The sequence below is a fragment of the Etheostoma cragini genome, chromosome 7 (assembly GCF_013103735.1).
Source record: "Etheostoma cragini isolate CJK2018 chromosome 7, CSU_Ecrag_1.0, whole genome shotgun sequence".
NCBI classification, from domain to species: domain Eukaryota; kingdom Metazoa; phylum Chordata; class Actinopteri; order Perciformes; family Percidae; genus Etheostoma; species Etheostoma cragini.
Window position 1 is genome coordinate 2,167,109 of NC_048413.1, and position 12,902 is coordinate 2,180,010.

Consider the following 12,902-nt stretch of genomic DNA (forward strand, 5'->3'; position numbering starts at 1 on the left):
GACCTTGACTAACTGTCACGTTGCTTGTTTGAAAGCCATGATGTCTCTCTCTCTCATGGGTGGGCCAAATTCTCTTGGCGGGCCGAGCAGAGAAAGGGGAGGTAACCTTGCCCCTTATGACCTTATAAGATTCCAAGATTCCAGATTGGCCCATCTGAGCCTATATTTTCTCAAAGGCAGAGCAGGATACCCGGGGCTCGGTTTACACCTATCACCATTTCTAGCCACAGGGGGATTATAGGCAGGCATGGGGAACTCATATTAATGTTAAAAAAACGCATAAAGTGGAAATTAGCCTTTTTTAAAGCTATTTTGTGGACTTTTCTTGTAAGCAAGGCGTTTGTTTGTTTGTTACCAAAAACTGGTGTATATCGTTGAGGCCTGACAAACATGCTAAGTGTGATCCCTTGCCCATAACATGTGTCCATGTTTATTAGCTTGCAGTCTACTTCTTCACTATTTTTCGTTTATGCACGGCTACAGTTTTCACTGAAGGGAATTTTCTTTTTGAAAAAATAGTTCATCCGACAAAGTGGAATAACCTAAATAATAATAATAATAACAACATAGATTCTGGAAAGAATCGTCATTTATCAAGAATGTGAATCTTTTTTTCATCTTGTGAACAATGCAAACAAAATTCATCTTCATTCTGTTGGGGTGGAGGCAGAGACCTAGAGATATCTCAAACCTGGACAAATAAATCAGTATTATCTAACTATCAGCATGGCTTGATACCTCTAGAGGTAAATGAGAATCTTTTTTTTTTTATAATTTGACCTAACTAACCCTTTCATCAAGAGTGGGTATTGATTTAATTTTATTTGCAGTCACATATACATTAATGGAAGGCACATTTTTAAATAACAAAGATGTCTAATCTCTGTTTCCTTCTGTGTAGATGTATAACTTCACCAGCTTTGCCATGTCACTAAACGAGCTGGAGCCCGGCATGGAGAGACTACTGGCTCCAACAGACTGCCGGCTGAGGCCCGACATCAGAGCCATGGAGATTGGAGACATGGGTAACACCAACCTCACGAAAACATGCAGAGAGAAGCCCAAACTGTCCCTTCCACACATGGCTGCATTAGCAGGACCCTCCTGATTCTGTAATGGCTCCTTCATTCGTGTTTTGTGTTTTTTATAGACTTAGCGAGTACAGAGAAGGAGCGGTTAGAGGAGAAACAAAGGGCCTCACGCAGGGAACGCTCCGTGGATGAAGAGGAGTGGTCCACCAGGTGAGAGTTGGTTACAAATTTTGAATTGTCTTTTCATGTGCACATCATTACATAAATCTGATGCCAATTTAACACGATGGCCTACTTTTAAATAACAATTTAAAAGTCACAACGGCAATCCTAATGTGTCGGACTGAGTAATAAGTTTGTATAATTTAAAGGCTGCAGCTCACAACAAATAACATTCATGCATTAACACAAATAGGATCATACACACACACACACACTATTGTAAACACATATACCACTCTTTAGAAGCGGATCTCTCTATTTTAATATTCTATATGTTGTTATCCCTGTATCCACAACCACCTTCCTATCTGTATGTCATTTCTGTGTCAACATAAAGCTGGATACAACATATATATATTCCTAGTAGATTTCTGTGTATCATGAAGTCGTAAAATGCTGTATTTCTGTTCACATCACAGTAGGTGTCACAAAAGAGGAATTAGTTGCCGTTGTGATAACTTACCATAATTGATAAATCTTGTCTTATCAGTAGTACAAACCGTTTAGTGTTTTGTCGTCTGATAAGCCTTTGCACGCTTGATTCTGTTCCTCAAACTGGATCTTTTTTATTTGTGTCACTGAAACCTTTAAACCCAACAAGCTGATTTCAGTCTGAAAGCCCCTAAACAGCTTGTTGTTCGATTATACTTCACTGGGTTAAAAACGTTAAATCAAGTAAAAGATAAGCACGTTTATGAAAGACTTATGTAAGAAAAATGCCTTCTCAATAATAGATACGTTTTTTGTTTTTCCTTCTGTGAATGTCTTTTCAAGTCACTTTTGTCCAAAGTTACGTCATTATGTCTAAAAGCTCATGAGTGTCTCCTACTCCCTGGATGTTAAATACATAATTATCTATAATAAATGATTCAAGCCTTCTGTGATTGCTCACCTCCTTCACGCAGTTGCTAGTGGCCAAGGAGGATTTAACCCTCATGTTGTCTTCCAGCCGACTCACACATTTTAGTTTTTCTGAGGCAAAATTTCAAATGAAAAACCTTTTTAATCAAAGTTTTGGTTGTCTTCTTTGAAGCTTGTCTCTTTCCCCTGATTGTTTTTGTCACTTTTTAAATCTTTGTTGACTTTCTCTGAGCCTTTAGAACTTTTTGTTTTTTTCCCCCAAATTTTTAAAGCTCAAGTTCTTTTATCAATTATTTTTTCCCCCCCAAATGCTATAAAATTGACAAAAAACACACAAATTCATTGAAAGAACTCATTATTTATTTAACTTGTGAGGAACGTTGTAGGGAACCAAAAAACAACAATTTTCTTAAGTAGAAACTTTTTGAAAAGGGGTCAAATTTGACCCGATGACAACTGGTGATTATCTTCACTCGAGTTTCTGCACGTGAAAGTTGCCGGAAGACACTAGTTTTTAAACATAGCCATACTGAGAAATAAGGGGAGTTTTGTGGCAATGGCTTGAATGTAACAGACATTCATTCATATCCAAAAGTTACTCACTAAAAGCTTTAAAAAATAAATGCTGCATATTTTATGTCTCTCCAGGTGGTTTCAGCTGGGAACAAACCCTCACACAGGAGCCGAGGACTGGCTGTACACAGGTGGATACTTTGATAGGAATTACACTGACTGTCCCAACATTTATTGACATTGGAGGAGGTGCTCAGTGGAAGATCTCCTCCTCGCTGATAGGATTCACTTTATTTCTCAGCATCTTCAATTTTGTGTCATTGTGACGCTCACTGGTACTGTGTCCTTTGCTTGAATCCATAAAAAGCTGATATCAGAATGTTATCAGAACAGTTTATCAGATGAATACTGACTGTGCACTTGGTTCCACAGGAGAAATGGGATATAAAGGAGAATTATAGAGTTTACTTATTTGTAAATGTTGACATAAACATCTTCCATCTTTATATGCCCTAATCATGACAATAATAGTCCCCAGATATGTTGCTCACCTGTCGAGGGTTTTTAAACTTCTGTGTGTGAGTGTGTGTGTGTGGGTGTGGTGCAGGACAGAAAGCTCAGACTTCTAGAACATATATTCTCAGTTTTAGTTCAGGTGCCCAACCCTAATCTTACCTATAGACGTACTTCTTGTCCAGTGGCATTTAAATATCAGGGGTTATTTAAACACATCTGCTACTTTTTATATATATATATATATAACTATATATTAGATGTGTATTTTCGTTAGCTGTTAACATCCCTAAATTGTCACGTGTGATACATTTTCTGTGAATAGAGTAGAGATGAAAGCTGCTTATAACCATGTTTACCTTCAAGGTAAATACATTGTTGGTACATCACGTTATCGTCGGCTGTAACATAGATAATGTGTATAATAATTGGTGCATGCATTTCCACCAAGATGATTATTTACACAAGTTAAAGCCATAAAAACCTTTTCTGCACTAAGTTTAATACTGTAAATGGCTTCACATAAAATGTTAAAGCGCGTCTTGGTTTAAATTCTGACACTATGAGAAACCTGTTGATGGGATATTCTGAGCCACCCAGTCCAAACAATATTAATGAAAAGTTCATATTAATGGATTTTGTGACTCCTATTCTTTGTCTTACTTTAGACAAATTAACTGTAAACAGTAAATATAACGTTGCCATAGAGCCAGTTAGTTAGCTGTGTTTTTGTTTCTTGTATTTGTTCATTTTGCAAATTGGCGCCATTAAAACCGAATTAGCTATTAGCAGTTCCTGTTTGCGATGTACCCATAAAATATTCAGACAACTACAACTGGATGACTTTGTTACTGAAGCAACGTTAAAAACATGCTGATTCTCAGGAATATTCTTGCATTAAAAGAAGCGTTAGTCATTTTTACGATTTCGAAGCGGATCTTTGGACGTTTGCTTGCGAGATAATGACATCTCCGGGAAGTGCAAGGCGCGGCAAATCTAAAATTTGTGTTATATATATATATATATATATATATATATACATATTTGACCGAGTTCTGACTCCGGGAAGTTTGAGGCAAATTGCGGCCCACATCTCTCCTTCCGCGGCACCGTTCGAAAACCTCTGAAAGAGAGAGCTGCTGCATACCGCCTCCTGATTATATATGGTCTTCACATGTGGACAAGTAACTTGACTATCTCCAGAGGTTCCAATTTGATGCCCAGAGACATTCTTCCATCAACGAAAGCTGTTTTCGGACACAGCGGCAGCATCAAAAGACAGAACTGTAGCCATCATAAACCTATGCAAACCGATCCATCCGATCTGCCCTCGTGAAATGTGAAGAACGACAATAAAACACTTAACTCCTCTTTAGCTTGTAGCCAATGTGTGCTTCAGACACTACAGAGACAGCCGGTAATGAATGTTGTGTGCTGATGTTAGAACACCTCCATATACACAGCAGATGTTAGTACATGTTCCTTTGTATTTCAAGGCACTAACATTGCATGAACACGCACATTTGAACACTCACAGTCCAATGCACATATTGTACAGTGAAAATATATTCTACATCATGTAGATGCTCTCGAATTTACTCTGAATTTAAAGCACTTTGTGAGGCCTGCAGTTTCGCTCTGATGGTTCTCACACTCTTTACCCTCTTGTTTCGTCTAGCATACATTTGAAAATGTATAGATTGTATTGATCTATTGTTTTGTTTAGTTTTTCCTCATACTGTTACCTAGACACAAACGTATGCATACGTGGCATATTTGAGAAATAAATGATGCACTGTTGAAAGGACTATCGTGTCGTCGTTTGAACAGTCATTTCAATCATCTTGTTATTTTATACCATTGGTCCCCAAATAACAGGTCAAAGATGATTTATAGGATTTGAAAGAAAAGAACCTGAAACATTTTTTTTTCTGACCTTTGTTTCTAATCTTTGAGTTCTTGTGAAAAAATCTAGACTATTAGAAGTTAGAAGAGGGCAGATACAAAGACTGCAAGAGTACACAGCAGTCTAAGATAGCAGGTGCAAATAAGGTGCAATCCAACTATACACAATTTCTAAAATGCTTAAAACTGGTTGCCAGTATAGAGGATTGGTAATAGCTTCTAACTGATTCATAACGTACTTAATATTTAAACCATTTATAAAGCTATTAGTTACATTAACGGCCAATGTGTGTTATCTCTACCGAACATTCGCATGGAGGTTTAAAGCCCTCATTATTGACGTACGGTTGGACCAATCACAGTAAACCCCCGGCGCCAGCTAGCCAATCACGAGCATCTTCACCGCGTTTGCCTGTTCTCCGGCTGAACGGTATTTCAGTGAGTAAATGTAAGTATAAACATATTTTTTTCTTTCTCTGTATGTATATAGAATAATTTGATACAACAAAACCAGGTGTGTTTTAATTTCCCGTGTGTGGAATGTAAAACTGCAGCTCCGTGGTGACCACGCTGAGCTGAAAGCAGCCAGGTTACTGCAGGATGCAGAGTCATCCATGGCTACTGCTCCAGTAGCAGGTTCATTATGGGAGCACTGGGATCAGCTTTGTTCCAGTCCTACTTCCCTTTCAAAACTGTTTCTGTCTTTATTATATCATCTGGTAAAAATTGTGGATTGTGCAAATTGCACAATAGGTTATATAATAATTAGTGATATGTGAAAACCTACTTGGTGATAAACCTGATTCTGATGACCTTTATGGTTATTTATTGTGACCTCATATGGCCTGTCTGAGGCCTTCCTCCTCTTTGTACCCCCCTGCAGCAGTCTGTCCCCTTCATCATGGCTTCTGGAGCTTTGTTCCCCAGCATGGTGTCTGGGTCCCGCGGGTCATCCAGCAAGTACCTGGTGGAGTTCCGGGCCGGTAAGATGACCATGAAGGGCAGCACGGTGACCCCTGACAAGCGCAAAGGTCAGGTTTACATACAGCAGACCGACGACTCGCTCATCCACCTCTGCTGGAAGGATCGCACCACCGGGAACGTGGATGATGTAGGGGACACCTCCTGCATGTTGTACAGGCTCCACCTGTCTTTGACTTTTTAACATTAACCCATGTTCATGTCCTGATTTAGGACCTGATCATCTTCCCCGATGACTGTGAGTTCAAACGGGTGAACCAGTGCACCACCGGACGAGTCTATGTGCTGAAGTTCAAAGCTGGCTCCAAAAGACTCTTCTTCTGGATGCAGGTATGCAGGCATTTGTTAAAAAGACACAATGAGGAAGGTAAATGTACAAGAGATAAACCTGTATTATGCAGGCAATGACACTGTTGCAGATACTTCCATTTCATGCATTCACACAAGAAAAAAAGCTAATAGCAAGTTGTTTTGTGGCATGCTTTTTTCAGAAATGAAGGAATAGATAAGGCTGGTCATAGTCTTACTTTTTATTATTATTAACAAATCTATGAAAAGAACAAAAACAAAGTAGTGCCTATGTAGCCAAATCCTCATGGAGGTTATCCGACTGTGCCACAGAGCTCCATTGTTGTCAAAAAACTATTAAAAACACATCAATGAGCCCCACTGTTGAGTGACATGTGCATTCATCACAACGAGGGCATTGTAGTTTATTATCAGTCAATCCCACATACACTCTCCTGCTGCCGTAAATATTCACCAGAGTACCAAACGTGTGTTAATCCGCAGCTGAAAATAGTCCCCAGCAAATGTGCCACTTACTCCTGTTTGTGTAGCTTTTCCTAATTTAATGAAATTTACAGTCTAACCTACCTTTGCAACTTTCCAATTTATTTTCAATTCAAATCAACAAAGACAAGATTATTACTATTATATCATTATATACACAATGATATCAATGCCTAATGTAGAAAAACTACTGAATGAACATAGTGTAAACATCAGTGAGTCAGATGAAACCTGGTCTGAGAATTGTTTTTCTGCTCTCAGGAGCCAAAGAGTGACAAGGATGAGGAGCACTGCCGTAAGGTGAACGAGTATCTCAACAACCCTCCCATGCCGGGGACTCTGGGTAGTGGCGGCAGCGGAGGGCACGATCTGTCTGCTCTGGGGGGTAACAGATGCTCACATGACTGTTTTCCTGTAATGTGCAAGAACCTAAAATATTGCCATCATAAAGCATCTAAAAACTTAATTTAATCCTGATGCTGGATGTCACCTGTTGTTTTTCTAAGGGGAAGGCGGTCTGCAGAGCCTTCTGGGTAACATGAGCCACAACCAGCTCATGCAGCTCATCGGACCAACTGGACTGGGGGGGATCGGTATGTACCTACAAAGAGGAGAATATCTTGATAAGTGCAGTTTGATGCTCTCAGGAGGAGAATAACGTGGCTGTTTCTTTTTGAATACAAGGTGGTCTCGGGGCACTTGCTGGTCCAGGATTGGCCAACCTCCTGGGCAGCAGCAGCAGCAGCAGCAGCAGTGTTCCCGCAGCCAGTAACTCCTCCACAAGGTATCTTTTTCCTCTTTAACATCCAAGAAAGAAATACTGTTTTTTTTCTTCTTTTTTTTTTTTACAGTTTCTGTTGTCTAAAACAGCTTCTGGCTATGTACCTTATATTTATTGGCCTACTTGGTTGTTAGTGGCGTCACATTTTTATTATACTATATGCTGATCAAACACACAAAGGAGATGTAAATCAAGTTTTAATGTCAGTACATGATAAGCAAAGATTGAGCATCTTTATAGACCATTTCAAACCAGTTGAAGGTTGATTATTGAGTTTGGAAATAGCTTAAAAACAAATATTAACAAAAGGTCCACTTGTAGTATGTATATATTAGCTTTAAGCTAATGGGGAAAGCTTTCTGCTGAAAACTCCAGAAAAGTTTCAGTAAGTGTAATTATTTTGTTCAAAAACTGAGTAGTTGATGGTGAAACAGCAATTTCCAGTTCCTTCACACACAGCCACATCTAATGCTGCAACTAAAAATTAATCTGCTGATTATTTTTCATATGTTAAAGCCTAAGGTGACGTCTCTAAGTTTCTTGATCTGTCTGACCAACTGTCCAAAATTCAAAGATATGCAGTTTTCTCTCATATGAGACAAAAGATATCTTTAAATCATCACATTTAAGAAGCTGAATCAAAGAAATGTTTGGTGTTACTGTTTGAAAAAATGACTTATACATACGGGTAAGTTTCTTTAAATCAATGAACAAATTCTTTGTTGCAGCCCCACTCTGATACTAGTTGAGGGACTTAGGCTGAATCCCATTTCTCCATCTTACCCTTACCTAGGGTCCCTCAACTAGTATCAGAATAGGGCTGCAACAGATAATTGGTTCATTGATTTACAAGTCTCTGGTTGATGCGGCAGCCATTGTTGCTTGCTGTGCAACAGCCCTTGTTTACAAGAAAGCTCAAGTCCTCACTTGGTTTCAGGGGGTCTTAGCCCTTGCCCTCGTTCAAAAAGAGTATTGGGACACCACTAACGTGGATGCGCAAAACGTAAGGGGTAAGATAGAGAAATGAGATTCAGCCTAAAACCAGAGTATGGTCAGCATATTTGGCTAAAAAATGACTTAAATGATAGCTGCTGATTATCTTTCTGCTGATCATCTAAACAGCTCTAGTTAGAATAATAAATCCGAATCCGCATCAGTGACTGGAAGAACTTGTTCTCTGGTTGTTATTTCTGTCACGCTCACTGTTCTCCACACACAGATTATGTAGGTCTAAGGAAAAGGTGTGCGACCACAGAAAAACCTTACGTAATGACATACAATAACACAGGTTGGTGTGTATTAGTGTCTCATGTTAAAAACTTTCATGCGATCTTTTTCTCTCTCCTCTCAGTCCGTCCACAGCTGTCACCCCCACCTCCACCTCTGCTGCCAGTCGGCTCGGCTCCACCCAGGTGCCCACCACCCCCATCACTCCCTCCGCCACCACAGTGGCGTCGCCCACGGCCACCACCCCTGCTGTGTCCTCTGTGGCAGCGGGGGCGGCCAACCCCACACAGCCCATCCAGCTGAGAGACCTGCAGAGCATCCTGGCCACCATGAACGTGCCCGCCAGCGGACAGGGAGGTGAGCAACCGGGGCGCCTCACAACTCAGACAAAAACTGGAATCAACCACCAGAGGGACAATATATAATTAGGCCTAATTAGGGTAATTCCACAAGGAACTATGCAGCAAATAATTACCATTGTGAACGCAACAGTCTCTGTAATAGTGTGTAATTTAAGCATAGTAAATGTAATGTGTTGCAGAAGCAGGAACCTCCTGAAAATACTACAATCTGCCGCTGTTTTAAATTTCATTTACCTGTACAACACATTCTGTTTCATGGATACCATTTATCACCCTCAACTTGCCCAGAGATTCACATTTAAAACTAGAGAATACTAAAGATGCACCGATTAAATATTATACTAAATTTGATGCTGGTCAAATGCTGTGAATAAATAATATTGTAAAGGCTAGCATACACAATGCATAGGAATTATATATACAGTAAGCTAGCAAATAATAACAATAAACCCCCTTTTATAGACATTATCTTAATGCAGTGAAACTACTTATTAAATAAAATACAAAATACAAACGTCACCATTCGCCTTTATAGTGAATCAAAACTTCTAATATCCATCCAGCATCATAAAACACTGACAGGGAACATTTTACTAGAAAATGACTACTTTTACTTTTGATGAAAGTACATTTGGCAATTAATACTTACATACTTCACCCAATATAAGATTTAAAATACAAGACTTTTATTTGAGTATTTTCCCAGTGTGGTATTAGTACTTTTACTGACATAAAATGTGTAAGCACTTCTTCCACTGCTGGATATGTTTATGAATTCCAAAACAAGTTAATTTATTAAAGTTCCATTACTTGAGAGCTGTGGTTTTTCCTACTGCAGTTAAAGGCATCAGTGGCTAGTACTTTAGTTAAAGACAGTTAAACATTTAAATTTCTGCTTCTCGTCTAAATGGCATGAAAGCCATCAGATAGATTGTACAGCTGTAGGACAATGTGGATGTTTTCAGACTAACTGGTCAGTTGTGGTGTTTGTTCCCTGCAGTGGACCTCGCCAGCGTCCTGACCCCTGAGATCATGGCTCCCATCCTTGTCAACGCTGAGGTGCAGCAGAGGTTGATGCCTTACCTGCCGTCCGGAGAGTCCCTGCCTCAGAGCACCGAGGAGCTCAGTAACACGCTCAGCTCGCCTCAGTTTCAACAGGTGAGGCGTGCCGCAGAGCGCCCTCTGTGGCCCACAGTCCGACTGTAACTCAATGCAATCGTCCTTAATTCTGAGAAAGTTTATATTTAAATTCAAAATGTTGTTTGTCTCCTCAGTTTGCAATTGAACACCAGCTTCGTATTTGAAGAAATATGGATGTACTGTATATAGAATGTTTTATTCTGGTCACTATGAGTGACTCTCTCTCTCTCTCTCTCTCATATTGTCGTACTGTATTTTGCTTGTCCCTCCTCAGGCGATGAGCATGTTCAGCAGCGCCCTGGCGTCCGGCCAGTTAGGGCCTCTCATGAACCAGTTCGGTTTGCCTGCTGAAGCTGTGGATGCAGCTAACAAAGGAGGTCAGTGTCACGTCAACTAACTAAAAAAAAGTCAACGCATAGTATGTCATAGAAAACATTTCCAAATATATTTTTATGACTTCATATACTATGATTTTTTTTGTGGTTTTAGTTACGACATACTATACTATGACTATTTGGACTTTTTATGACATACTATACTATGACATTTTAATGACATGCTATACTATGACCGTTTCTATATTTTTATGACGTACTCCACATACTCTGACTTTCTCATGAAATTGTTAGGACACACTATACTATGACTTTATTTTTGACAACATACTCTACATACTATGATTTTGTATGATTTTATGACATACAATACTATCACGTTTTTGACTTTTTCTGACATACTATACTATGACTTTTTAGGACATAATATGCTGTGACTCTTTCACAGAATACAATACTATGACTTTTTATGACATACTACACTATGACTTTTTTATGACATACTATACTATGAACCTTTTTATATTATATTACATACTATAATATGGCCCTTTTTATGACGTTTCTTAAGACATACTATACTATGACTTATTATATCTTTTTTATGACTTTCTATATTTTTTGTATTTTGTAGGTCATACTACACTATGACTTTTTTATGACGGACTATACTATGACTTTTTTATATTGTATTATAAACTATAATATCACTCTTTTATGACTTTTTATGACATACTATACTATGACTTTTTTTCACCTTTTTAGGACATAATATACTGTGACTTTTTAATAACTTTTTCACAGCATACTACACTATGACTTTTTTATGACATACTATACTATGATTTCGATAATTTATGACATACTATACTGTGAACTTTTTATATTATATAATATAATATAGTATGGCCCTTTTTATGACTTTTCTTAAGACATACTATACTATGACTTTTTATGACTTCAATGACATTATACTAGGACTTTTTAATGACATACTATATTGGGACTTTTTTATTTTGTATGTCATATTACAATACTATGTCCTTTGTATATTTTTATGACATACTATACTATGACGTTTTATGACTTTTCATGACATACCATACCATGACTTTTTTTAAATGTATTGTCATACTTTAGCATGACTTTTTATATTTTTGACGTACTATTATACTATGACCTTTTTATATTCTATTACAAATGATACTCTCTCTCTCTTTTATGACTTTTTCATGACATACTATACTATGACTTTTATGACTTTTCTTGAGACATGCTATACTATGACTATTATGACATACTACATTCTATGATTTTTAACATTTTGACATACTATAACATTTTAAACGACATACTATACCATGACTCTTTATATTTTTATGACATACTATATTATGACTTTTTTATGACATACTATACTATGACTTTTTTTAAAAAAATTTATGAAATACATACATTTTATATTTTCATGACCTACTATACTATGAACTTTTTATATTACATAACATACTATAGTATGGTCCTTTTTATGACTTTTATTAAGACATGCTATACTAAGAATTTGTATGAGTTTTTTTTGTAGGTCATACTACACTATGTCCTTTTATATTTTTATGACATACTATACTATGACTTTTTTTTTTTACATTTTTAGGACATAATATACTGTGAGTTTTTAACAACTTTTTCACAGAATACTCTACTATGACTTTTTTGTGACATACTATGCTATGATTTTGATTTTTTATGACATACTATACTATGAACCTTTTTATATTATATTTCATACTATAGTATGGCCCTTTTTATGACTTTTTATGACTTTTCTATGAAATTATACTAGGACTTTTTAATGACATACTATATTGGGACTTTTTTATTTTGTATGTCATATTACAATACTATTTCCTTTGTATATTTTTATGACATACTATACTATGACTTTTTATGATTTTTCATACCATACCATGACTTTTTTAATAGTTTATGACATACCTTAGTATGACTTTTTATTTTTTTGACATACTATTATACCATAACCTTTTTACATTCTATTACAAACTATACTCTCTCTCGTTTATGACTTTTTCATGACATACTATACTATGGTTTTTATATATTATAACAAACTACACTATGACTTTTTAAATATTTGTATGATATAAATACATTTTATATTTTCATGACATACTATACTATGAACATTTTATATTAAATTACAAACTATAGTATGGCCCTT

The 12,902-nt window shown here is 37.2% G+C and overlaps 2 protein-coding genes across 4 annotated transcripts in view; both read left to right on the forward strand.

The window, feature by feature from the left end:
- The window catches only part of LOC117947020 (oxysterol-binding protein-related protein 2-like), a 9,492-nt gene extending 5,489 nt beyond the window's left edge, over positions 1-4,003 (forward strand). For both annotated transcript variants that reach the window (XM_034875569.1, XM_034875570.1), the window contains exons 12-14: positions 902-1,025; positions 1,151-1,241; positions 2,763-4,003. In XM_034875569.1, coding sequence (XP_034731460.1) covers positions 902-1,025; positions 1,151-1,241; positions 2,763-2,865 — 318 coding nt within the window. In that variant the 3' untranslated portion in view covers positions 2,866-4,003. The remainder of the gene's footprint in view (positions 1-901; positions 1,026-1,150; positions 1,242-2,762) is intronic.
- A 1,405-nt stretch (positions 4,004-5,408) lies between these two features.
- Positions 5,409-12,902, forward strand: part of LOC117947026 (proteasomal ubiquitin receptor ADRM1-like) — a 12,894-nt gene continuing 5,400 nt past the window's right edge. The window contains exons 1-9 of one of the 2 annotated variants that reach the window (XM_034875578.1): positions 5,409-5,493; positions 5,929-6,156; positions 6,240-6,356; positions 7,080-7,203; positions 7,325-7,411; positions 7,503-7,602; positions 8,951-9,183; positions 10,189-10,346; positions 10,603-10,705. In XM_034875578.1, coding sequence (XP_034731469.1) covers positions 5,947-6,156; positions 6,240-6,356; positions 7,080-7,203; positions 7,325-7,411; positions 7,503-7,602; positions 8,951-9,183; positions 10,189-10,346; positions 10,603-10,705 — 1,132 coding nt within the window. In that variant the 5' untranslated portion in view covers positions 5,409-5,493; positions 5,929-5,946. The remainder of the gene's footprint in view (positions 5,494-5,928; positions 6,157-6,239; positions 6,357-7,079; positions 7,204-7,324; positions 7,412-7,502; positions 7,603-8,950; positions 9,184-10,188; positions 10,347-10,602; positions 10,706-12,902) is intronic. The other variant, XM_034875579.1, reaches the window with a different exon arrangement.